The following is a 27,480-nucleotide window of genomic DNA, read 5'->3' as shown; positions in this document are numbered from 1 at the left end:
TTCTGCGGTACTGTGTATTAATATAGGTACTGATCACGAAATCAGAGATCACCAAAGAAGACGATGCAGGAATTCCCCCACCTCCTTAAATCGATGCTGTTCAAACCCAAAAGCGTTCTTGTTTTGACAAAGTGAAAACCACTGTCGACGGTAGTCGCTGGAACACAAGCTCTGTTATACACTGGCTGGCATATCACCTCAGGAAATATTTTGCAAATTTGCGAGTGCAGAGTTGTGCTGACTAAACAATGTGTTCCTGAATGCTGAAATTAAAAGTAAATAACCAAAGCCATATATAATAGACCAGCGGGAACATGGTGACTCAGGCGTGACTTACTGTAACTCCACTCTGCTTCGGGTGATAACCTCCTTCACTCTAAATATGACTTATTCCAAGTATCAGAGGGAGTATCGGTAGGTTGCAGATGTTAAAAGGTGAGTTCACTGTCATTTCATAATAATGAAAATACACTTTATATTAACAGGACTTTTTAAAAACACTGCAGCAACACTAAATAAAACAACATTGTTAAAATGGAACAAAAAATGAATAAACTCTGAAATACCTGCAGTTTGAATGACATTAAAAAATCAACTGAAGCCGGTGTGTCAAACTTTGATGTAGTAAGCACTTAAAAACAAGCCCTGAATGGAAAAAGATCAGATCACTTTTAGTTTTGTTATGACTTCAGAATAGAAATACAGATTCCACCTCTTCAAAAAGGTCTTTGTGCTGATTTTACTGCTGCAGAAATGACACGGCACTGCACCATGTCAGTGGAACTGAGCGGGTCACGAAAACCAAATGCAGGTTCTTTATGAACTAGAGCAGTAAAGATCAATCCATTAGTTGTCAACTAATACAACCATATTAACAATGTTTTCAGCTTAAATGTGAATATTTTAACAGTACACTGAATATATTTGAGATTTCTGACATTTTATAGACGCAACAACTAATTTATTAATCCATCAAATAAACATATTTATTTACAATGAATGGGGAACAAAGTTAATTAGTATATGAAATGTGTCTCTTTTGACTTTTATAGAGGGCACTTTTGATAATGTAGTCAAACATCTTAAAAAATACAAAGAAAGCTCACACATGATGGTACTGTTGTGGATCTAAATGGTATTTTTGTTGCCTTGGTGATATTATATAGAGCAGCTGTTATTTATATAGGTCCCACACCTGCCCTGCTGACTCCCACCATCAGTAAACAATGATTTACTTTACACACACACAGGGAAACAGACTGTTTGTTGCCCCAACACAATGGTCCAGGTCACAGGAGCCTTTCGAGAAATGGAATGACTACAGTTTTGTATATTCTTCCACTTCCTCTCCACCTCTCTCCCTCTCTTTCTGTCGTAGCAGTAAGACACAGGTTTGCATGTCGGTGCAACTTATTCACTAGCTGTGTTAATGTTTTGGGAAGGCTTTGTAATTGGAGGCGAGTCGTTATCTTTAGCCAGTGCCAAGCGGAGTACAGCTCAGACCAGACCAGACATTAACTCATACTTTCACTCTAACTCAAGCAGGAAATATAATGTCATCCACTCTGTCATGAACACAATCGCTCAGCACTCTCTGTAAACTATCACAGGGGACGGTGGTTCAAGGCTCAAGGATATTGATGTTTCTCTGTGCGCGGGAGGCAGAAAAAAAAATCTATATAGCGTATGTATCGCATCGACACATATGTGTAATTATTTTAGATGGCGCAGACACAGAGGCAATGGATTAGAAAGACAGTGTGTGAGAGGAGAAGCTTGAACTGTGTGTCTGCTAAATTTATCATGAGGCCTTTGGGAGCTTTGAAATGAGAACAGTGGCCTATTACTGCTAAGAAGGTGTTTTATTGAGAATACGCCGACATACCACCCCAGGGAGAGTGCAGGGGGAGAAGAGTGTGGCTGTAGCCTAAACCACTTTGTGTATGTGTGTTTGTGTGCGTGTCGAGCGTGCGTGCATGCAGTTGTAAGCACATGTCACTGTCTTTTTGTGTGAGCCGTCTTGAGGGTGTCAGATAGAAAATAAAAAGCGCCCTTTCTTTCACTTAATTATTCACTATGATATGTACTGGAATTGTCACTTTTGACACTTGAGGTGTCCCAGTCAATAATTTATATAGGTCAGGCCAGCTAAGCAGAGCTCATTGTTAGTTATTAGCAGATGAGAGCAGTGGCTTGTTATGCTGCCACTCTGTTTATTTTACCAGTGTGTTTGCGGACTGGAATGCATCCCGTGAACATTCCTTCATCCTTGGCCAAGGGGTTTATAGCTGTTGATATGAGCTGTGTTTTAGAGCTCTGTTATTCAGCTCTGTGTTTATTGTCATGATAATTAACAAAGTGAGGTGTTAATCTTGCCTCTTGCCTTTCCTCTAATTCTTTGTTAAGTGGGCTGCAAAAGTTAGTGAACCTGATTTTATTGTTATTACTAAAAGAAGGTGTACTCCATTCCTTTATGTTTTATATACTATAGAAGGAAATGTATTTTAAGTTGCATTCAGATAAATGTTTATTCAATTTTAAGGTTAAGATATTGTATACGTTGACAGGAGCCAGGCTTCTCATCCTGCTTTCTCTCTCCTGGTGAGTTCAGTCAGATCTCCAGTAGATGGCAGGGTCCTGTTTCCTCTCCTGTCTTGTCCCCTTACTGACTGCACATGGGTGTTAAAGAGTGTGATGATATTATGACAGTTAATTGCTCTCATTGGGATGGAGTTGGATGGATTGTCTGGTTCTGTAGCTGGTGTAATGTTAGCTATTAATGCAAATGGTTTTAGTTTGTCTGAAGCCAAATTGTAGGATAAGTGTTTAAAAACTGGAAAAAAAAGTTCATTTTGCTGTGGTTAATTTCATGACCAAATGCACACAGACTTGCATTAGTATGTTGCAACTAGTTGCATGCTAAGGGTTAGGGTTAGGGCAATGTGTACACATTAAGATTAGGGGAGGAAACACAAGGCACAAACAGTTCTCATAAATACATTATTTAACTCTAAAATAAAATGCATGTGATATTGTCTTAGCTTGGGAGTCCAAATAAGTACAAAGCGTCTGAACTGTTTGTGCATTTGTTGTTTTTAGCATGTGAAATGAGTTGTGTCTTTGTTCCGGCACTGTAAACAATTCCATTTAGCAGAACAATAAAGGGGCTGATAGCGGGGCCAGTTTTCTTTCTTTCCGCTGGATAGCTGTGTTTACTTATCTGTTGTTTAATTAAAGGGCCTCTTTTCTTTAGGCTCCCATTGTTTCTATAGCGCGGCCGGAGTCCCGGCATGGGTCAAAGGGTTAACAGCCGTCAACTGTGTCTTTTTTTCTTTTCTTTTTTTTCTTTTTTTGAAAGGGGCCCCCACACAAAGGCACGGGTTCACCTGCAGCCCAGCCCGCGGCACCCTATTGTGTGGTCCCATTTGAATTGATTATGTTTAGAGGGCTGCTTGTGATTGGTGGAGAAGGGCATGGTTGATTGGATAGTTTTGTATCTTGTCAGCCAGGGAGCAACCTTGCGCGTGCAATCTGTCTGTATCCCGAGGAAGGTTGGAGACTCCACAGCACAGCAGCGCTTGTTCTCAGCCTCCCTGCCTGATAGCCTGTGTGCCTCTCCCTCCCTCTCTCTCTTAGTCGCTCTCTCATTCTCTCTCCCTCACTCTCTTTTCCTCGCCGCTCTGCTCTCCGCTCTGCTTCACTCCACACCGCGTGGCCCAGCACTCTGTTTACCCTGCCAGCTAAATGGAGTTTGTCAGGTTTGTCAATATGATTGATTTTTGTGATTTTTCCTGCTTTCTTGTGTAGAAAAACTTGACAATTTAATTTGACCGGGGGAAAAGAAAAAAGGAGGCTTTACTGTCTGTCTGTCGTTGATGTTGTATCATTGTAATTGGTTAATGTTGTCATGCAGTTTGTATGAGTTAAGCTGTCCGGAGTTACCTTGCCGTTGAGACACTGACCGACACAGAAAGCAGGTGTCATGTACATTAGATTTACTGTATTTAGAGAATTTGACTGTATGGATTAGCTGCATCTGTTTGTCTGTGTGCTGTGATGTTGATGGTTTTGAGCAGGTCACTTTTACAACAGTTTGTTTACTTGTGCTTGTTTGTCACTTACAGTATTAGATACTAAACCATTTAAAGTATTTTTCTGTCTGCCATTCCTCGCTGTTTGTTTAGTTTTGTTTACTCTTATGATAGTGAGTTAACCAGTTAAGCAGGATTCAGGAGTGCACTGTATGCTGTTTGAATTATGGAAAGTTCTAAGAAATGGAGATAGGTTCGCCTTCTCTTTTACATTGTTTTTCTCAGAAAATTATGATAATATTACTTTATTCTTTAGAATATTTCCAGGGTACGGTGTGTAAAATAGGCAGAATGTATGTTTCTTGTTTTCTTTAGTTTTTTTGTTGTTCCACATTGGGTTTTGCTGTTTGTGTATTTAGTTATGATTTGCTCTTGAGTTAATGAGTGCTGGTCAGACTCTCAGGCTATGGCCTGGACCAATCCTCTCTCATGGTGTCACAGTGAATTAAGACAGGCTGGCACAGCTCTATATTTGTTACCGTCACCACAAAACCACGTTGGAGACGCGCTGTCACTCCAAATGTCATTGCTTATATCTTCCTGAAAAATTGAAGTGTGTGAATGTTTGTATGTGCCTGTGCCTGTGCCTGTGCCTGTGTGTGTGTGTGTGTGTGTGTGTGTGTGTGTGTGTGTGTGTGTGTGTGTGTGTGTGTGTGTGTGTGTGTGTGTGTGTGTGTGTGTGTGTGTGTGTGTGTGTGTGTGTGTGTGTGTGTGTGTGTGTGTGTGTGTGTGTGTGTGTGTGTGTGTGTGTGTGTGTGTGTGTGTGTGTGTGTGACAAAGGGAATACAGAGTACATTTAGGAGGGAAAGTTGTGGTCATTTTCTTCCATTTTTTCTGCTGTCAAGTTTAAGGCCGATTTGACAGCTTTGAGGCTTCAAACAGAAGACGGTGATTGACTTTCTCTTTTTAATCACCTCAAGTGTCTTTTCTACAGTAATCTTAAGTAATACACTCATGATGCAACTATAAGAACAACTCACACGTGATTCACTTTTTTCCAAGTACTGTTTTTGATTTGTCTGTTTGCACTTACCATTTAGCCGGAACTTTTTTTTTGGGTGCAATGTTTCAGCACCTTGCATCAGTGGGTGCCTGATAGAAGTGGGAGATGGAGGAGAATATCGGATGGTTGAGGAGGAGAGCTAAGCCTAAACAGGGCAGTGTGCACCGTAATGCCGTGCAGCTGTGCCGAGACTCGCAGTTTGGGAGAGCTGGAGTGCGAGCTGATTGGGTTGACAGTTTGTAATCAAAGTTGATTTATTGTTCATTAGTAGTGCATTAGCCCTTTCAGGCAGGGGCGTTATTTGTGCAGTGGCCTGTCAAGGCGAGGGGCTGTGAGCACCTGTCATTTCTAAACCATGACATAGGCAACCAGATATTAGCTGTGTACCCGGAGAGGGGGGCACAGGGGGTAGCCGGCAGAGCCTCACGACTCGCTGGGATATCCTTTACAGGGACGGTCTTTGCTTTGTACTGGAGCAGGCAGGCAAGAGAGAGAGGAGAGACGGGGGAATAGTTTAGCAGTGATATAGTGAGCCACCAGCTGCTCTCTGCTGTTATTCCCTTCCTTTCCTGACTAAAACATGTTTTTTCTTGCTTTCATTCATTTTTTTAAGGGTCATTACTGCTCTGGTTTTGTGCGTCTCTGTTTCAGATAGGAAGATTAACTCTACACTTGAGATGCTATGTGTTTCAAAGGGTTGAGATGGGAGGATAATAATGAGATTACACGAAGTAGAGTGTTTTATTGCTGAAGGTCTTTTTCCTCACTCATCTGTCACGACCTATATATATATTAAAAACAATAAGGGATGTGATGGTATTGACATGTTGCCCCTTGAAAATAAGTGTGGATTATTTGGACCGTGTGTGGACATAAACAAGGAGATTTTTAGTAAATGCTTTAAACCTCTTTCTAATACTAAATATCTTTATTTCTATATAATTTTATTAATTGTATTCTTTATATAAGTCACATAAAACAACAGCATTAAGAGTGTCAAGAAGCAACACAATCTGTGGCCCTCGTGTCTGCCGTCATGGAAACAGGGATTAGCTTTGCGTTGCTGGTGTGCAGAGAATAGAAACAATCTGCACAAGGATGTGTCAGCCATTGTCTTTTAACTACAGTTTCATTTAAAAGGGATTTTAGAGGCTAGGATCTTAATTAAATCTCAACTGACTCAAATAATGCATCTGAAGACGACATGAATGTTGCGTAACCATGTAGAGCTGGTAAACCGTAGATCATGGGCACACGGTTCACCCCAACAGTGATTGTACTGTAAGACGTTTCCAGGAAAGGTGAGTACAGTGAACGGTGGTATGTAGGATAGGAGCTGTCGCCTTAAATTTGTAAGCCAGGTTTCAGAACTCAAAAGCCTTGGGGCTGTGAAATACACACTTGGAGGTGTGGCTTGAAAGGTCAAAACGAGTGACATGATTTGAGTCACACGGTAAAATGTAACTTTGTACTAAGGGTTTTTTGTGAACCTGAATTATTGAGTTCTTTAATATTTACACTGAAAATGATCACTCCTAGAAATATAGAACTGATTAATATGACGACTATTGATAATAATATTGTTTTTTAAAAGAAAAACATTTTCTAAAACACAAAAATTAAAAAAACATAATGGTGGTGTGTGTGTGTTGAGGGGTGCCCCGTGTGCTTTCCCCTCAGCAGTGGTTACCTGCATTGGTGGCTGCCTCCAGTGTGGGAAATAGCTCGCAGCTCAGCTGTTGTTGTTGGGGTGAGAGCTCTTTCACTTCGCCGTGCAGTTTGTTTGTTTAAACCCGACACTGGGACTAGCTCCGGGGTAAAAAACGTGTTTGTTTGTAGTCGAAGAGTTAATTAAAATGCAATCTTAACTTTTGTTTTTACAGTTGCTCAAATAATTTGAGCCCAAAGCCCCCTCACACCCCTACACCCAACACATAATATATAATGTGTGGCAAACAGAGACAAAATGTGGCTGTGATTATCCTGTTTATGTGAGCTGTAAACATTTTGAAAACAGCTTGATTGTGGATGACGAGGAAGGAATACTGGAGCTCTCAACAGATGTAGGGATGGGTAGTTCTGATCTGCATTTTAAATGTTTTAGGCTTAGTGAAGAATTGAGGATTAAAAATGTGTTATGTACACGAATTATGTTTTGTAACAATTTATATACCAAGATGTTCTTACTATTATTATAGGGGGAAAAGGTTATCGGTGTGAATATACTGCGTCTATTTAAAAATAAATAAATTCAAAGGAAATAAACGCTCTCCACCTCAGAGATTTCAATCAACCTGAATGGATAATATGGAATTAGTCTTTCCAGTCTTGTCAAAGACTAATTATGTTCACACATCACTGAAGTACAATAGCGCCTGTGAAATCCTCATTTCGACTACATTTTTATGCAGGAGATCATAGTCAGTCAGGATGGGAAGCCGTTTCCTTGCGCCACTGCAGGCCAAGGTAAAACAAGAGCATCAAACGGACAAGACTCGCTGATTTCTCCAGGGCCTGTTATTCCTTTTTTACTTCTCCATTCCATTTGATGCCCCTACAAAACAAGATGAGCCATGGGAGCACAAATGAAAATTTGATAATTCTCTTCTTTTTTCTTCTTCTTCATCTTCTTTTTTTGTCAGCCAAGCTGCACCTTTGCGGTTAGTGAAACGTCTGTTACGGTCTCACTGCCATTCACCTCCTTGTCCCTCATTTCTGCTCCTCTTAATTGCCTTAGTGTCGGGGAAAGAGGGCTATCTCACAGCCTCGTTCACCCCTACTCCTTCTCACCAGGCTTTGACCTCTGACTTGTGATAGGAGGGGGTGCTCAGGGAGCGTCTTCAGTGACTTTCCAACGTTTTCAGATGTGCCATTTGTGTTTGCTCATTATATTATCACATTTTGTGCTTTTTCCCTTGAAATCGGCTTACTGTAGGTGTCCCTTAACCGTGTGTGTGTGTGTGTGTGTGTGTGTGTGTGTGTGTGTGTGTGTGTGTGTGTGTGTGTGTGTGTGTGTGTGTGTGTGTGTGTGTGTGTGTGTGTGTGTGTGTGTGTGTGTGTGTGTGTGTGTGTGTGTGTGTGTGTGTGTGTCGGTGTGTGTCGGTGTGTGTCGGTGTGTGTGTGTTTTGATGCATGGTCAGAGGTGGTGAAGTATATGTCGATATGAACGATCCCTATCTTTGATTAAATATAAATTAGTAGTTTTGATAATATTTTTTGATAAAATTTAAATGAATCATGCTTGATATTTTTTTTTAATATTTTGCACTTTATTCCATACCCATTTTTATACAGCGCCAGTCCTTTCTTTCTCCATATGGAAAATGTGGTTTTAGCTTCTCATGTACAGTACAGCGTATTATGGGTTGCACATATGCCTGTATGTGCTTGTGACAGTTAACATGCCACAGTTTATATTTGTGTGTGTGTGTGTGTGTGTGTGTGTGTGTGTGTGTGTGTGTGTGTGTGTGTGTGTGTTTGGCCAGCAGGCCTGTGCTGGTACAGTATATTGCCTCCAGTCACTCTGCAGATGTGTGAGAATGTTCCAGGTTTGACTGTTTATGCATGGGAGGCACCTGGAGAGCACCACACCTTGGTGAAATTCATAAACGTCAGCTATTTCTGGCATCCTCAGAATGTCCTCTTTTTCACACCCTCATCTTGGTCGAGTAGATGAGAGCTGGGCTCAGTGGATCCCTTCAGTTATTAGCCCAGTACGAGTCTCCTTTTAGACTATCTTTAGATGGTGATATATTTTTGTGGATCATCTGGAGTCATGATGTTATCCAGGAGATAAGGGAGTGCACCATATGGGAGTGCTCTAAATGGCGACTGGCGTCCTGTGTTTGCGTTAAATGGGCATGATACAGCGGCCAGGGCAATATTTTTCAGTTAAAGTGCTCCCTCCCGCCCTTCCTCTCAATAGGATCCAGTCTTAGGAAGATTTTCACTCCTTCAGTACAGGATTAAATGGTAGTAGTTACATTGATCAATAGGTTAAGAAGCATACCATCCCTCTTGCTGCTAATGACCTCAGTAGTAATGGATAATAAAATGGGGGTCTGTAATAGCCTCTTGCTGGGGCTGTGCACAGAGGAAGCTGCTCTAGCTGTAGTTACTGTGAGCCAGACGTTCCTGACAAGGCAAAGTGTGAAACCATGATGAGATATACACCCAAGGTGTTAAGACTTAAGACAGTTAAATGGAAGGAAATCTCAGTGTAATTTGTAATGAAATTGGCAGCTATTGAGAGCTGCAGTGTGTAAAATCTCTGTGTTAACGCAGAGTTTTCTCTCCCCTTTTTTTCACATCACACTCTATATAATATGGCATGACAAAATGATTATACATTTGAAAATAAGACTAAATTTACAGCTTTAACACGGTAGTAAAAAATAGAGCATGACAAGTATGGAGTAGATTTTTAATGCGCGCAGTTAAAGCAAAGCTTCAAAAAAAGGGGGCATTATTATTTATCCTCGGTGTGCATGGGGGGTAAATGTCATGAATACACGGGGAACTATATATCACGTCACGTATGGCGCTTGACTGTCAGCAACACAAGCTGCCGGGTTGACCTTCAAAATAGTTCATCAAAATTAGCGATGCCCAGAAAAAAAAGGACTTCAGTGGATAATGACTGTGAAATTAGGAAAATGGGAGGCCAGGGCTATGCAAATGACAGGACAAGTCATGTGCAAAAGTCAAGATGAACTGCATATTAAGACATAATACAGGGGAGAATTAATATTGCATTTCCTCCTTTCGGTCCTACGCCTGGTGCTGGAGATGAGAAATGTGTAGTGTGTGTTAGTCCTTGGTTGGGCTTAGCTTCCTTCATTCTCTTGGGGGCTGGAAGAACACAGCACAGTAGAGTCTGGTACTACTCTATAAAGTTAACGGAGAGCTTCATAGCTGCCCTGTCCTATTTGACATCACTGCCCTTTCCTCTGCATTTGCAGTACAAGCTGTTCATTATGGAAGCGCTTTGTTTGTGTTTTATGCCACAGAGGGGAGAATGAATAAGGTGATATGCATGCATGGTGTGTGTCACGAAAGGCCCCTTAGTTACCGGACGAGATTTTAAAGAGCAAAATTACATTCAGAAATGCATGAAAAATTCAAAGGGGTGTCATTAGCTATAAGGCGGCTACACAATTTGGGTAACCTTGGTGAAGACAGACTGTCAATGATAGACTGTACGTTCTATCAGCTGCTGACATCAGCCTGAGAGATACAAAGAACATTTTAACACACACTTATGCACATACATAACTAATGTATATGTGCACGTACACAAAAGAACCATCGCCACAAAACATGTTAACAACTGCAAAGACGCAGCACTATCAAGTACATCTTAGTTGCTGTTTGTCATCTAAATGTCAAGGAAGGGAGCTTTTAATGGTATTGCACATCATAGCACTGAGTGGCAGCATCCAGACACACACCGAGTCCCCTACGCCGCCGGAGCAATTAAGGCACCCTGACAACTGTGGGGGCTCTTTGAGTGTCACAACAAATCACTTGTTTTGAGGAGTCATGCACTCACACCTTTCTTCTGGGAGTTAGTTAGAGGCCTGCATGTTCTTCATCGTGGCTCCTCCTCCAGGCACTCTGTATCTTCACAATAATAGATCGCTGTTGACAGCGTCTCTAATGAAATGTTCTCACATGACATGATGCTTACGTGCGATGAGCAAACTGCAGCATTTTTTGAGGCAATCTTTTAGGTCCTCAGGTATGGCGTGTTTGCCATGTTGTATAAACGGTGAGCTCTGAGAAGCATAGCAACAGATGCGGATCATATTTGATGGTGTTAAGCGTTGTGCGTGAGAGAGGAAGGGCAGAGGATGGAGGTCGGGGTGGATGCACTGGCCTCTTTACACTACAGGCATGATGCACGTCCTGTGTCCTTAATCTGGTGTGGCGTCATAACTGTTAGAGGGGTTGAAATGTTTGTGTTTTTTGGAGAGCATGTACAGCTTTTAACACATCAATATCACTCTTCAGATTCATTCAAAAGCAAGGGGGCATTTTATGTATATTATATGATATATTTAGTGTCTTCTTTTGTTGAGCAGTTTTATTGGAAAGTTTTTTCCATATTTGATCAGTTTGTCAGTGATCTCTCTGCTTTTAGTTTCCCTCATTAATTCTGTACTGTATAAGTGGACTTTTTTTTATATCTATCTACTCCATTTGTGTTTCTGTGCAGGTTCCAGTTTCAGTGGCTATGATGACACCTCAAGTGATAACTCCACAGCAGATGCAGCAAATCCTTCAGCAGCAAGTCCTGAGCCCTCAGCAGCTCCAGGTACTTCTCCAGCAGCAACAGGCCCTCATGTTACAGCAGGTAATGTGCATCTGACATTCATCCTATGAATCATTTTGCCTGAAAATCTTCTTATTATACATAAGACAGCATTTCACAAAGATAAATTCCCTTTCAGCTGCTATTATTTTCCAGGCTTCAAAAACAACATCCCTTAAAGTATTGAAAATTCTTATAAAACCTACTGCTGGGTTTATACGACTGGCAGACTTTCACTCACATGTCACCTTCCCGTCTCTTTTGCAGCAGCAACTCCAAGAGTTCTACAAGAAGCAGCAGGAACAGCTCCACCTCCAGCTTCTACAGCAGCAGCAGCAGCAACAGCAGCAGCACCATGCAGGCAGCAAGCAGAGTAAAGAGGTAGGCTGACATCACTCCAACTGCCTGCCATTACCAAACCCGTTGGCCAGACAGAGCATGGAAGGCATGTGTGCTCCCTCCCTCAACCCCATCTGCTTCCAGACTGTGGTTAAAGTAGAGAGGGGTGGGGGGGATCAAGTGCACTCATGCTTCTGATTAGCATGTCAGACTTGCTGGATAAATGGTAACAAGTGACTGATACTGTGTCTCTTTTTCTGGAACCGTCACTACATTAAATGTAAGATATTTTATAGAGCCTGAGCATTGGTCCATCCAAGCTTTTTTTTTCTCTTCAGGTAAACAAGTGTCCTGTGAAACAAAGAGATGACCACTCCTGTGAGACTCATGTAGGACATAATGAAAGGCAGAAGGGAGAAAGGCAGGAACAGGGAGCATATAAATCTGAGAGGCTTTTTCGCGGTAATTAACATGGAAATGGCAGAGGAAGAGAAGGCATGTAATTGTGAGATATCAGTGCAGAGAGCGCTCCCAGCTTTGTTGCCTGTGTTGAGTTTTTTTTCTTCTTCTCCATCTTCCTCGCTCTCTACTTCGCTCCCTCCAGTACGGCAGGGCTCGCTCATAGGCAGCAGCTTAATGCGTGTTAATGACTGGAGGATACATGCATCACTGTGGACAAAGCAAATTATTATTGTGCGGTCAGAATAAGTTCAAAGACAATCTGGGAATTTTTGCTCTTGTCCCCATTGAGTTCAATGTTTGGAGTGTAGAGGAAGCATTGAAAATTAAGCCCGATGTCAAAAGCAAGGCGCACACACATCCACACACAACCACGTTCTGTCGAAGCTCCCAACTTCAAAGTCGTAGCTCCCTAATTAATGAACTGCGGGCTTCAGTTTGGACAAGTTGTGGCGTGATGCTCCCATAAATCAACATGACAGCAGAGCTCCTCGGCCTCAGATAGGGCCTGTCACATATCTGCATCTGATGTATACACTAGAGGAGCAAGGGAGAAAAGAAGGGGGTGGGGAAGGGGGGCAAGGAGGTGCAATTGATCAGTTGAATGGAGCATGAGAATAAAAGAAAAAACAACTTTTGAAGCATATTATGTATGATCACAGGAAATGGATGCAGCCTCGAGAGGCTCTCCCCCTCCGCCAATGTTTTCTTTCTCTCCCCATCGCTCTTGCTTTTTTTTCAGTCGCATTTCTAGCAGCCATCAAAAGACAGAATAAGAATTATGCAGTGACTCCCCTGTGGCTGCCAGACAATAACCCCCTGTTGTTGCTTTGTGCCTCTTTTATTTTAAAGACATCAAAATTTAGTTTTTCAAAGATCTTTAACTTTATATTTGAAGCTTGACAATAAAGGCCTGCCAGTGTCACTCTTTATCATTTGTCAGGGGCTGTATTTTTCTCTCCCTTGTGCCACTTCTTGTTAACCTCTTATTTGGTCTATTGGGTCTGGGGTTTTTAATGTGTCTGCATGCTGGGAGCGCACAGGAGCTCCTGTCAGCTGATGGCACCAGAATAAAAAAAAAAACATGTAAAGGGGAGAGAGTTAAATTCATTTGCAATACTTGATTTTTCTTTCTTCCTTTTTTTTTCTTCCAGAAAAGCCACCCTCTATTTATTTAGCGTTTTGATGAAAGACATTGTTCCTTGTGAACTCCCACCCCCGTAGCACTATTATCTTTGTCTCAGGCTGTCAGGGAGGAGCTGAAGAACAGAAAACCACTGAAGACATGAGAAACTTTTCTCACAGACGGAAGGAAAAAAAAAATATTTTCATGAATAGGAAAGATCACAGGGGATCACAGGCCACCTGCATCCCGAATCTCACTGAAATTCACTCTCTTCTCTCTCTATCTCACTTTTCTTTCAATTTGGGTTAGATCACATATAAGCCTGTGAATGAATATGGTTACTACTCATTATGACCCTCCGCTAGCACTGTCAAAGTACCTTCCTCTCCTGATTGATCCAATGAGATGACCTCGCTCGCTGTAATAGACCTGTGCTGCGCAGAGCTTTATTTTTAGTGAGCTGGTGCGAGAACGGCTGGCAGGGTGTGGGGCAGGAGGAGGGAGAGCAAGGCAAAGGAAGGCCACTAGACCCTTTTGACAAGCCGAACATGGGTGGGCGGAGGGGATGCATTTTATCTGGCTGTTTCAGTGGTTTCAGAGCCGCCAGCCAGTGACCTGACAGCCGGGTTGCACCGAGACCTTTTTTGTATGCACTCAATTGTGAGAAGTAAAAAAAGTGGTGTATCCTGTGTTTGGTAACAGGGTGCGGTGCACAGCTTGGCAGCCCCTACACTGCTTTCAGTGCCCCCTCCTCTCCTCCCACCCGCTTGTCAACTGGCCTTGTGTACTGATAAACAGACCTACCATCCCATTGAGTCTCAGGCATGCTTAGAAAACAAAAAGGTATCCTGATAGATGTTGTTGTTAATTGTTATATAATAATTAATAATGAGATTGTTCAGAGCGGGGATTGATGAAAGGGTTAAAAGTCATCTATCCTCTGTGCCCCTGTTATCTAAATAACATCTCTCTTTTGTTTTGACTCATAGGAGATTGGGGATATTAGATCATTTCCTTCTATTTATTATTCTGACTTTCGCTTTCTCCTTTTTGATTTTCGTCTCTTCTCATATCACTTTTTTCATCCTATCAAAGTTCACACATTTCATTAAGCAGAGCCAAAAAATGCCCCCCACTCCCCCCAACCCTTAAAGCAGTAAAGACACAACAGGTTTTCATTAAAAAATTCCTTGATGAAACAGCCGTAGCACAGTAAGATCAACACAGTCAGTCCACAGTATGCAAGTTCACAAAGCGTGCTGCGCTGGTTGGGGGTAAGAGTGTATCCCTGAGCTCAGCGCCATGCCTGGGAGAGTTGTGAGAGTTGCTAGGGTGGTTATTAAGCACTCTGATTTAGTCACACGTTGTTTGCTGAATTATGAATGGCTGTAATTAAATTCCTGTGGCTCTTATTATGAATGATTAACTATGTTGTTTCATTGTTTGTCATTTGCCTCCCGACTCCTCGTTAATTAAGAAAGAGAGATGTACACTCCACCTGTCTTAATTGGGCCTAGACAAACCCACACTAAAAGCAACATATATGAAAATTACACTGTGCAATTGTGTGTTAGCACACACAAATCCATTAACTGTGGACTCCGCCTTTAAATGTTTTTTTTTTCTTTTTCAGCAACATACATGAATCCAGTTATGCTGTGTGTATATATATATATATATATATATATATTCTGTGTATATATGTGTTTGTGTGTATGTGTATGTTCACTGACGGTGTGTCTTTTGTGTGTGCCCCCAGCAGCAGGTGTCGGCACAGCAGTTGGCCTTCCAGCAGCAGCTCCTGCAGGTCCAGCAGGTCCAGCAGCAGCATCTGCTCAACCTCCAGAGGCAAGGGCTGCTCACAATCCAGCCTGGACAGACCGGCCTGCCGCTGCACTCCCTCACTCAGGGTCAGTACCTAATATCACAGCACTGTTCTGGACTACTAGCCCACTTTCCTTTGTCAAAGTCCTCAACTGCTCAACACGAGCCTTTCTGGCAACAAAACTATGTCTGGGAATAACCCAACATTTCTTTAACCTCCAATATATTTGGATGTGCTAAAATGTGTTTGTCGATTTAAGATTTATTCTGGGTTAAAGACAAAAACAATGGAGATTAAATATTATATATACCTTCTGAATAAAAAGTTTCTCTCTTTTAGTAAACTAAGACGCTCGCTTAATTGCATTGTGTGAACAAAACAGACTTCACTTGACGGACACAACATAAAATTCACCAAACCCATCTTGGTTAGTCTTTTCAATGTTCCAACAATCACCAACTCTGGTTTGGTGGAAATAAACTCTTAATTCACAGAGTTAGATGTCAAAATAAACAGCCTTTACATGCTCTATTCAAAGCTACCAGACTCCAAAAATGACAGGTGATTACTCTATATGACCAATTCTACTTATAAATGTGTCAAAATACCTAACCAGAGGACATATTCTGTTGTAGCAATTTTAATCAGCTCTGTGTACAAAGCGCAGTGACCCCAGCTGCTAACACTGTTACCACCGAAGCTATTGGTTTGCCACTGTAGAAACCTGGGAGTTTTACCAACAATCTATTTAAACATTGCAGCTTGAGTAGGCGTATATCTATCTATATTAAGAGTTGTGTCATCTACTACTGTTATTCCTCTGCTACAATACCTGTACAAATTTGCTTAGTCAATGTGAACAAAGCACCACTTAAGTATGAAACCACATAGTGTACGTGGTTTAACTGGCTCAGGGCACACCTAATGGCATCTTATGCCTCCTGCCCGGGTTCACTGTTTACTGCAGTTAAATGTGTTCTGCTACACTTTGTTATCATCTTAGACTTTAAAAGTCAAATATCCCACTGTTCTGAGTGTCCAAGCTTTGTCCTTGAACTCTTGTGTCCTGTGTCTGTAATTGGCATCCTGGTGGCAGTCTCCTTCACTCTGAAGGAAGACTGGATCTATTGTTCGTAAACTGCCAGTGAACTTGTCATTGTGAAACTGCATGTTACTTGATAGCCAGTCAATACTTGTTGTTTGGCCAGGAAGTTTATTCCTTTATTTATTCTTTAATATTTTGTTAAGGAGTGGTCCCCTTGTGACAAAGAAGGCGTCATAAGAGTTTTAGAACATGACACCGACTATTCATTCCCAGCTAAGACAAACAGTTTTGAAATAACAAGATAAGGGCGATAAAAACGGGAGGGTTTAGGGGGGTGCTTAGGTAATAGGCAAACACAAACACGGTTTGTACAGTGGTGTTATTGTTTGGACTGGGTATGGAATCACTCATCCACCCGCAGACGATTGCCATGGGCACAGGCGTGGAGCGCTGTTGTGTTGTGAGTGTGCTTTGCTGAATTGCTCTGTGTCAGATGTCTGGCAAACACAAACACACCCCTTGAGTAAAGCATTATGTGGTGATATGGCCAGGTACTCTTGATGGATTTCACAACATCCCTAGAACATCCTGTTTATACTGTGTCATAATCAAATACCTCCAAGTCATCTTAACCGTATCAAAAGCGGATGTGTATTGAATTCATATCCATTTTAGTTTTTAAGTTTTTAGTATGCTTTGTCAAGGCTAATTTTTTTCTGGTTTATGGGGAGGATCTTTTAGGGCTGGGAGATAATTCAGTATGATAATTCATCATCTTTCAATGGGATTCATTTTGTAAAAATAATTATATCGAGATTCTGTTGTACACAATTATGTCATCTAAATTGACAATAACAAGCACATTGAGTCAAACTTCTCAGAAAATGTTATCTGAAATACCTGAGGAAATGAAAGTTGGCTTAAGAATCCTAGTCCTAGCATTCATACACCACATTACATACTTAATTTCTCAGAATAAATATTTTTAGTTGAAGAATCCTGTAAAAATAGTTTTAGTTTTATTTCTCAGTGAGAGAATTTGGATTTTGATTTTATAAGGGCGTTTTGACCCTCAACAATGTATTATAATGAATTGTAATACTTTATGTTGTTTGCATAAACATCAAGATGAGAAACTGAACCCCCCCCCCATGTACACTCAGTGTTTTCTTCCTGTTTGCTACCACCAGTTAAATCTAGTTAGTTTGTCCCAATCCACTGATTGTTAACCTGGTGCCTCCGACAGCTGTTACAACACTTAGGTTAGTGCTTCAGGCCCCAGTTTGTCTTCCTATGCTACACATTTTCTGCTTGACTGTTTGAAGTTATTGATGACCTTTCTGTTTTCCACATCACTAAACTCTTTCATGCATCAGTGGCCCGGGCTTATGGTGCCCAGATCTAATCTGCAATACTCAGCTAGCAGTTAGCACTGCGTCGGAAGTGATGAGTTGATCTGCTCTGTTTGGGTCCCGCTGATTATGGATTCAAACTTGGGGGCAGTAAATTGGCATTTTAACTGATGATTTTTAGTTCTTTCATTTCAAAATGTAGGTATTGATAGAATAATTTGTAGAAAGCCACTATTATCACAATCCATTTTATTCTTTTTTGATGTGCAGGGACAATCAAAGGAACAAAAGGTTTGCAAATAATAGGTCACTGTAACAGTAATTAAAGAGAAGCAGGTGTGCATCCGCAGTTTTGGGTTTGTAGCTCATTTTTGCTTCAGGCTCATGCTTACAGTTGTTACAATGTGCCGATTGTTCTTCCAAAACAATCGACTGAAGGAATGCATTTGAATTAGCCTTTCAAACATTTGATAGCACTAATTAAGTATAAACTTGCAGATAGCAGTTATGAGTGAAAAACAATTTCTCCCATTATCTGGAGTATAATTTGTTTCTGTTGTCATAAATTCTTTTGACATTAATGTTCAAAGTCTTGGAAGCGGCCAGACACTATCTGTTATAAATTACAACAGTGTGTTTGGGGAGGATATAACTCTCATAAATATAAATTTGGTCCTCCCCCTCCCCCTCCTCACAAAAAGCCTGTCCTCTTGACCTGATAAGTGAGTCAGTGGTTGCTCAGGCTTATGTTGCTCAGGTGTTGTATGTGTGTGTGCATGTGTATGCATGTTTATGCTCACCCTTTGAGGTGGCTCTGCAAGAGAGTCAGTTATTGTAGCTGAACAACATTATTTAAGCTGTCTGGGAGAGGCCAGTGGGACAGTGACAAGACAAATTTGTCGGTAATATGAAAGCAAAGAATGTGGTGAGCCATGAAGTGCTCACAGAACAGCAGCACATCAGGGACAGCGGTGGGTAATGCGGCTGACCTGTCAGTGATTGATACGTCCAGCAGTGGGCTACTGGTAATAGTTCCTGCAGCATTAGGACAGGACATATTTCAGGCCTAAGGGGTGCATATCAGCAGGCCAGTGATTACGGCAACATAAACAGGGGTGCAGTAAAGGTCCCAGCCTGGCGGAACAATAAACTAATAGCGATGTCACTGTCCCCCCCTACGGCACCAGCACTGTGTGTGAGGAGTAACAGCTCGGTTTAAGAGCCCGGAGCACTGGGGGCCATTTTTTATTTGGGGGATGATGGCCTGCAACTGATGTCATTATGAACCTTAAATCAACTTTCTGCTTGCTTGAACATGGTCACCTGGGTACAGGGGGACAAGGACAGGAAAAGGTTGAAGAGCTCGGCCTGTCTCTGTGCCAAAGCTACCTGCAGAGGTAAAATTGAGTTGGGAGGCCGGTGATCAATCAAGTGTCCCAACAACATACATTTTTTAAAGTGCTTGTCCGTATTTCCCAGTCGTAATGAGTGGAATAGTTGTGTTGAAAAATGGAAAGAGGAAAGATAAACCAATCCGGCATTTAAAGGATGGACAAACTGGGGACTCAAGAAAGAGGATTTTCAGATCAATGTCATTATGTGTCCTACAGTAATCAGATGGAGAGCAACCCAATGCATTTTGTCCAAACACAAAATATAATACCCTCTGGGACGTTTGTGTAATGATATTTTATTGTCATTTATGTGGAATCATGAGCCATAGCTGTTGTTGAGTTTGAAGAGGTTAGGGTTAGATAGGGGTACCAGGACGGAAGAGGCGAATGGAGAGCAATAAAATGAGGGACTACATCCAGAAAGAGACAGCTTGGTCCCACTCCGTTACCTCTCTCATCAGAGCGGTCTATCCGCTGCGGTTTCATCTGAGTAAACAGTGGTGTCGGGGTCACCAGGACTGCTGGGTAATTGAGCCAGTGTGGGCCGCCCTGTCAAGCACATCGGCTAAAAATACATCGCCCACTGTCACCGGGCACCAAGTGGGGGGAAAATGATTGTTCCCGCTGTCGAAGCGCAGGACACTCGCATCACCAGTGACCTTCCGTTTCCAAACCAGCCTTCAAAGAAAGAAAAAAAAAACTTTTGCTCCAAAGTCTTCTTAGGGCATAGAAACAACAATGGATCCTTTGAAAATGCAACTGGAAATGAGCAAGCTGTGGATTAGCATGCTTTAACACAGGCCACAATAATAAGCATGTTTAGCCTGTCGTGGACGTGCACTTCGATTAGGGCACATCAAGGCATTGAAGAGAATAAGGGAGAATACAGGCAGGCAGAATAGAGCGAGCATGTGGAAAAATTCGAATGAGGAAAGACGCTCCTTGGAACGTGGAAAGGTTATTGATTTGTCCTGTAATCATTTCCTGCTCTTTGATATGCAAACGATCTAGTGTGAATTTACAGCAATCCTATCTGACTCATTTCACAGTTCTTAGCCCCTGCGTCTCTCTGGAGTCCTCCGCCTCATTAGGCCAATGTTCTCCATTACCAGCATAATTAAAATCTTTAGTAGCTTATCAAATTAAAAATATTTTTGCTGATCGCATTGAGATCTTCACCTCACAGTTATTTTCCACAACAGGAATAAATTAAGACTAAGCATTTTGCACACAATGTATTACAATCTGGTGCTTGAAAGGAACACTTCTGGTATCTGTAGAGCTGGTGATGAGAAACGGGGAGGGGAGGGATTGGGGGATCCAGAGAATATAAACCCAAGAAGATAAGCATGTGCAAATCATCTTTCATTTGCCGGTGCTCATTTTGAGAATGGATTTAATTAATTGTAATGTTAAACGAGCGGTCTTGCCCATTTGCTCTGTGGTTAAATTCACCACATATCCAAAGGCTTCTTTCCCCATGCTTAAAACATGTGGCTTATTTAAGCACCCAATGCAAATCCACACATATTCCCCTATTAGATATTTCAGTATGCTGTTAAAAGCAGGGTTACACAGACGCAGTATATTTCAGATGAAAATACAAATAGCCACAGATTCAGCAACCATATGGCTTAATCTTATTTTACATATCAGCTTTGTCCTCATTTGTGTCAAATGAAAGCAGACTTCTCCGGCACCGTAACCCATACAGCATAGATGGACACATATGTATTGTGTACCAACAAAGGCTCTCTCTCAGGCATGAAAAGTGGGGTACACAAACACAGCATTATCCTACAACTCTGGCCCGCGGTGTCGGAATCGCTGTCACTCTGTACATGTGTTTCCAGTACACAGAAAAATGTCTTCTGTCTTAAAGGGATTTTTTTTCAAAGGGTTTTGCAAGCTGCAGTGTGCTTGACTTGTTAAATGAGGTTTAAGTCTTCTGTGTCAATTGGAGGCGGTGCAGAGCTTTAAGTATTTTGCACATTAATGCGCTTTTGAGAATATTACCCCAGGGTCCTGTTTCTCAAGGAGGTAGGGGTGGGATGTTTTCTAGTGTTGCTATTGTAAACTTTTTGTTGTGTATGTTCTACACATCTCTGTTGTTGAGAGAAACTGATGGTGATTATTCAGATTTCATGCCTTGTCTGGGGTGTTAATTATTTACTCTTAGGCATGAAATCTGCGTGAATGCCAGGGATTTGTGTATACAAACACGCTTCAGATCACAGGAAAAATGGGAGGGAGAGAAGGATGTGGCGGAGAGAGAGAGGGGGGGGAGGCAAGAGCTCTCAGTGCATTACCCTGTAGTGGAATATTTTCTAATTAATACTTGGCTTTGTTTACAGACGCTTTGATTTAATTAAGTGATGAAGAAGAGAGTTGGATTAGCTGTTAATTGATTTAATTATCCAATTTGTTTGTCTCAGGCATGATTCCAGCAGAGCTGCAGCAACTGTGGAAGGAGGTGACAAATGCTCACGTGAAGGAGGAGCACAACAACAACAGCAACAACGGCCACCGAGGCCTTGACCTATCCTCCCCGGCACCGCCAAAGAACCCACACCATAACCAGCATGCCTCCACCAATGGGCAGTACATGAGTCACAAGAGAGAAGGGTGAGTCTCAAGGTCTCTTTGTATCTTCGTTTTCTTTTCTGTTTTCTGCATAGTTCTTACACTGTTCGAATGTGCTCACAATGAGAACATTATCAGGGACAGTGAAGCTTCATATGATGCCTTTTATGCAACAATAGTCTTTTAAGCACTGTTCCTTTTCTTATTTTTAACCTCCAACTGATAATTAAACTTTGTGTAAAGCAAACAGTGCCCACATGCCATACCCCTATTTAAAATAGCGATTTCTCACAGGGCCCCAGTTGATAGATACCATATGTCCCCATAGGTTTGCATAGAGATTACTCTTAATTTATGGTGTATAAGTATTATTTCTATTTAGGCCAATGCAGTCACTTTTCTATACAGCTGGGGATTTCACAGCAATACCTGGAAGGAATACAGGGAGTTGAAGAAATGTGCACACAGTCGAAATGGAATCACTATACTGTCAATGAGAAGGGTCAGGGTATTGACTCCCTCCTGCTGTTGTTTCAGTTGCACGTTGGGAAGCACAACAGTGACTTCAGTTGCATTACCTTGAAAACATGTATGTCTCACTTCCACTGTATGGCTCGGCTCGACTTGGTACCAGGCACTTTTCTGTAGGCAGGATTCTAAGGTGATCATCAGAGTGACACTGCATAAAGCTATCATGACATCATCAGCAAACACTTGCTGGATCGCGTCGTAGTACAGCGTATTATTGGGGTTGCTATTGATGGTACAAAAAAGTGGGTCAGTGCAGGATATCCTGTGACATGCTATTGACAATTCTCGCTGACCAATCAATGGTCTGCAGTGTTTTAACTCCACCTCCTTGTACCGGCTCAGCTTGCTTGGAACCTCAACCGAGGTGGTACCAGAAGAAGTACCAGGTGCTATCCACAATTTTTGCTAATGGAAAACCAAAACAGAGCGAGTGGAGTTGAGGAGAGCCCTACCATGCAGTGGAAACGCTGCATTAGATTATGTGTCTGCCTTAATAAAGGAAAACCAGTTCCTTGTATACTGCAAGGAACTTGTTGACATTACAATCAACCTGTCATATCACAAGTAGAAAAAGCACTACAAGAAAAACACGCCATTATATTCTGATGAAAACATAATCTGGGTGTATCATATTTTTTTAAAAGCAGGACAAAACATTGCTCTGTGTCTGTATCTTTAAGGAAGGAATTCATTTGATATCTTACATATTTGCTTGTTTTCTTGCACCAAAGTCTGATCATTGAACTGCTAGTGAGAAGCCTCCAGGCACAATGAGCTCACTGCATAACATCTGACTTGTGTTTCAGTGATCAAAACCTATGTGTCATTATGAAAGCAATGCCGATGAAAACATGTTAAGCACAGTAAACCAGCAAGCCTTTGGAGGTGAAAAGGGGCAGCTTGTGTCGGGGGGTGTGGGGGAGGCGAAGGGTTGTAGAGAGGATCTGAGTGACTTTGAGAGGAAATGCTATGATCCACAGATGGGCGATACAGAAAGCAGCAATTTCTTTCCAAGCAATGGTCTTGGTTTTATACAGATTCATATTACCTGTACAGCCTTATCCTCTTTACTGTGTTTCAAAGTTATCTTCTAGCACAGACACTGGAGAAAAATAAAATTAAAAAACGGGCGTTAGTTTCTCCCACAGTTGACAGTAGCCACATGCTTCCAGTCCTTCATCTAGAGTCTGGCTCAATGTCTGTTTGAAGTTAAAGACAAATCGCAGGGGAGGATATTGATTCGCTCACTCCATCACACATTGTCGCAAGCGAGCAAACAAGGTGAGCATCGATGGCAGGAAAAGGCAAGAACCTCAGCTTAGGGCTCCATGAAACATCGGAGAAGACATAACGTATGAGCTGGCAGCCCCTCTGCCTCGTACTGACTGTCAGAGATTAAAGAAGATGTCAACAGCAGTTTAACACAAGCTTAAGTGGAGAAGGCAGTCTCAGTCTGAATATTCTCACAGTATCTTAGATCTGTCAGAAAACCAAGCAGGTGATTCTCACCCAGCCCATCTGCTTGAGGAAGCCGTGGATAACCTATCCAGACTTTCCACTGTGCAATTACTAAGAATAGATGAATGACACAAAGTGAACACAAAACATTGCTTATTAAATGCTGAATGATGCTAATTTAGATTCACACGACCAATAATCCTTTTTTGCATTAATTTTGGAACACTTTAAATCACACAACTATCAAGAGCATAGTTCCTCTCCTCTCCTTTTGATGATGCAGACTCAATTCTAATCAGACTCCATGGGAAAAAGATGAAATATTATTAAGTATGGTTATTCTAAGCAAGGCTCTGAGAAAACGTCTGTGTTATAATCCAGGGATTTGAATAATCAGGTTGAAGATAATGGGCTGGGCCGGCCTGGGCGTAAATAGAGAGCATCCACTCATCCTCCCAGCGCTGAACTTAATGAACTTTTAATTGATGTGGTTTTGCAAGTCCTTTTGTCATGCAACAGAAACAAGCCTCTCTGCTGATGGGCCTGTTTTCCCGACTGGCTTCAGATTGGTTTACAGCAGGTCCTAAGTACCATGTAGTTAGTTTCATGTGTCATATAAAATCTGCCCAGGCACAACGACGCCTGCAACTAAAACCTTAAGTGCATCCACAGGAATCACTCACCGGCTTTGCACTTCCGTCTTAAGGAAGGAGGAGAAATTCAATCACTGCAGGCTTGACACAACGAAAACTAGGCACGTGTTCCTGCTTTTACTTGTCTCAAAGAACACTCGGGAAAGGCAGGCTGGTATTTCTGTTTGTCTGAACAACACCCTGATATGACCAGGGCCTGAGTCACTCAATCTGTCAGCCCGTGTTGTTTCCCAGCCCACGAACTGTGATGCATAGATAAAGATATACCCATGTGAGCCAGGTCATCTTTATTCAATGATTTGCTTATTTAAATGGAATGTGGCTGATCTTTATCTGACACAAATTCCCAATACAGTGCTACATTAGCTTTGCATCCTCACAAAGCGCTTGGCCCACTTTACTTACCAACAACCATCAGTAACCACAGCTCGGGGACTGTAACACAGCAATCTGTTAAGGAGATAAATAATCAGATTTGACACAGCACTCCCATCTCTCTTGCCTTTCATTTGCCTTACACTAGAAAAAAACTGCTAATTAAATCATTTAGGGTAAAGCATGCAGTGGCACAGAGAAGAAGGAAAGGATTGAGTATAGGGCCTGGAGAGTTGGGGGGATGGGGGGGGGATGAAGGATTTAGGGGGAGGACTCAAGGGAATAGTCTAACACTAGTACCAACATTGAGGGAGGGTGTTGTTACGGGCTTCACACACATTGTGTCCATACTCTGACCTAGCATGGTGGACATCAATCTTCCTTTTCTTTGCTGATAGATTGAGTCCATCAGCCCACAATGCCATAGATCATGACGTGTTTATGGCCCAAAGCATCTCATCAAAAGAAGTGAACTAGAAAACAAGTGGCGAGCAGCTGTCAGAATCGTCTTCGTGTCTGTCTGCACATAAACACAGTGTAACACCTTTCTGTATGGGTCTATAGGCACTGTGTTCCTTCTGTGGTTTCCCTCATCGCTGTTACGAGATCATTAGAGTGTTCTTTCCCCGGGCTGCTAGACAATAATAACATCCTGACAGACCTGTCGTTGGAGCAAGTCAAATTTAACGCAACGCAGGAAACGGCAGAGCGATTTTGTTTTTTCTTTTTTTTCCCTCCCCTTCAACATGTTCTCAAATGCGAGAAACCCCCATGAATCCTACACGCTTCTCCTATTACACTAATGTAGCTCATTTGGTGTAAATTCTGTCATTTACTACTGTTTAGCCATCCACCGTTTAAAAAGGGCTCTTCTGCCGCCAGCCCCTCACAGCGCTTTGTGCTCACTGATTCCCAGCGCACTCCACATTTCAATTTCTTATTAATACAGAATTAAGCAACAAGCCTGCTCGCAAAGAATTAAAAAAGGATCTCTTTAAATTAAAAAGCAGCGTTACCTTCACCAGTCCACACATTTCCTTGTTAAAAACTCATTATAATAGGTCTTCCGCCATCTATTTATTAGCTGTATCAAAACAGAGGTCTTAATGTGAATGCATAATTCATAATTGAATTTTAAAAAAAATTCTGGAAAGAAGGAGGGGGGAAAACTGCTAACCACATTCATGAATGCTTGACTGCTTTCTAATTGCAATGCAATTATCACATGTTATGAACAATGTGAACTCTTAAGCAAGTAATTATAACAAAAGGAAACCTGTGACGACCTTTAAAATTTCCTACTTGAGGAACATCTTAACCAACATTGATACAAATGAGATTTTAATCTGAACATCAGCTTGTTTAATCCTGCAAACTTGCTATGGTTAGATTACTTTCTTTTCTGACTAATTCATTTCTACATTACATATCCATCATAGCAGATGGATTATTGGCTATGCATGCAATGCAAGATGTTATTCTCAGTATTTATTTTTCCCTGAAGAAGTGGTATTAGTCATTATCTCTTGTTGAATATATGTATATGAATGATATTTAAGTGGTCTGAGTTATTCCCACATGGCAACACAACCAGGTGAGGTGTAATGACTCTCCCTGTCTGGCCCATTGTCTTAGAGAGTGGGGCTGAGACTGGAGGAGTAGCAGCAGCGTTGTGCTCACAAGCCACCAGCAGCACAGGTGGTAGCAATATAGGCCAGTCCCCCAGGCTCTTGTAGCTGAAAGTTGTGTGTCTTGTATAGTGCCCGTGTCCATATGGCTGCCTGTCTTGCTCTCTTAGCAGACACTGCCTCCACACAAGCCGCTTTCTCTCAGCACTGATTGTGGTTAGCTGTGGTTCCACGCCTCTCACCATATGGAAGACGTTGTAAAGTTTGTTTTTCGGGGACATTCCCGCTATTTAGACTGATTGTGCAAAGCCATACGCTCCCCATAGACGCAGTGCTTGTCAGCCTGTGGTGACACGGATTGGTCAGTAGATAAATTGATACCAGGTGGGGATGTTTACAGTTTGTGCACTGTGTGAAAGTGCCTGATGCTTTTGGGGGTTTCATGTTGAGGCGCACACTCCTCCAGGTGGGCTCTGTGACATGATGCAGCAGGCAGCGCAGGAAAAGCATTGGCTGCCCCCTAGCAGGCTTGATCAAAGTGAATTGCAACATGGCTCAGTGATACTAAATAATTACATATTGATTTGCTTGTGCTTACACAACACGAGTCCCCTCTTTTAAGAGGAGAGCCAGCAGAGATCACACAGGTACACTGATTCCACACAGACCAAGGTTCACAGATCAAGTTGAAGACACACATGTCTTTCTACATCTCACGCCGACGATGTTCTCTGTATCTAACCTGTACTAACACACTAACATCCTGACACTTATTCTACCTGTACTAACACACTAACATCCTGACACTAACTCTTCTTTTACACTTTATTCTTGTATTACGTTAAAATGTTTTTGTATAATTGCACTGTCGTTATTTGCTGCTCTGTGTGCCCTGAATTGCCCCCCGGGGACAAATAAAGTTTTTTGAATTGAATTGAATTGAATGAAGTCAAGGTTTTCATGTGGAAACTACATACAGTACACACAGGGAGGTGTGGAACAGGCCTTCTTTGAACCGTCTTCTTTGACCCCTTGTCACGTTATGTGACCACAGGCCTGTAACTGTGTTTGTATTCTACAAAACTTTCAAATCTGTTTTTATTAACAGTTTATTTATGTTTCTCTGAATTTCTGTTTCAGATTGATGCTAGAAGACCATTCTCCCCACAGTCACCCTCTCTACGGCCACGGTGTATGCAAGTGGCCTGGATGTGAGGCGGTGTTTGATGATTTCCATTCATTCCTCAAGTAAGTAAAAGCCATTGCCAGAGGTATATTTCTATCACAGATAGTCTGTCCTCGCGC

At 41.9% G+C, this 27,480-nt stretch overlaps 1 protein-coding gene across 5 annotated transcripts in view; it reads left to right on the top strand.

The window, feature by feature from the left end:
• The window catches only part of foxp1b (forkhead box P1b), a 170,573-nt gene that overhangs the window by 122,084 nt on the left and 21,009 nt on the right, over window positions 1-27,480 (top strand). Inside the window, exons 1-6 of one of the 5 annotated variants that reach the window (XM_083938878.1) lie at window positions 3,649-3,758; window positions 11,312-11,449; window positions 11,675-11,788; window positions 15,091-15,241; window positions 21,383-21,572; window positions 27,316-27,423. In XM_083938878.1, the coding sequence (XP_083795004.1) occupies window positions 11,330-11,449; window positions 11,675-11,788; window positions 15,091-15,241; window positions 21,383-21,572; window positions 27,316-27,423 (683 nt within the window). In that variant the 5' untranslated portion in view covers window positions 3,649-3,758; window positions 11,312-11,329. Of the gene's footprint in view, window positions 1-3,648; window positions 3,759-11,311; window positions 11,450-11,674; window positions 11,789-15,090; window positions 15,242-21,382; window positions 21,573-27,315; window positions 27,424-27,480 lie in introns of those variants that run through there. The other 4 variants (XM_083938877.1, XM_083938875.1, XM_083938876.1 and 1 more) reach the window with 4 other exon arrangements.

Source organism: Echiichthys vipera (genome assembly GCF_963691815.1).
Source record: "Echiichthys vipera genome assembly, chromosome: X".
Classification (NCBI taxonomy): Eukaryota; Metazoa; Chordata; class Actinopteri; order Perciformes; family Trachinidae; genus Echiichthys; species Echiichthys vipera.
Note: the sequence above shows the minus strand (reverse complement) of the source record. Positions and strands in the feature narration are given on the sequence as shown.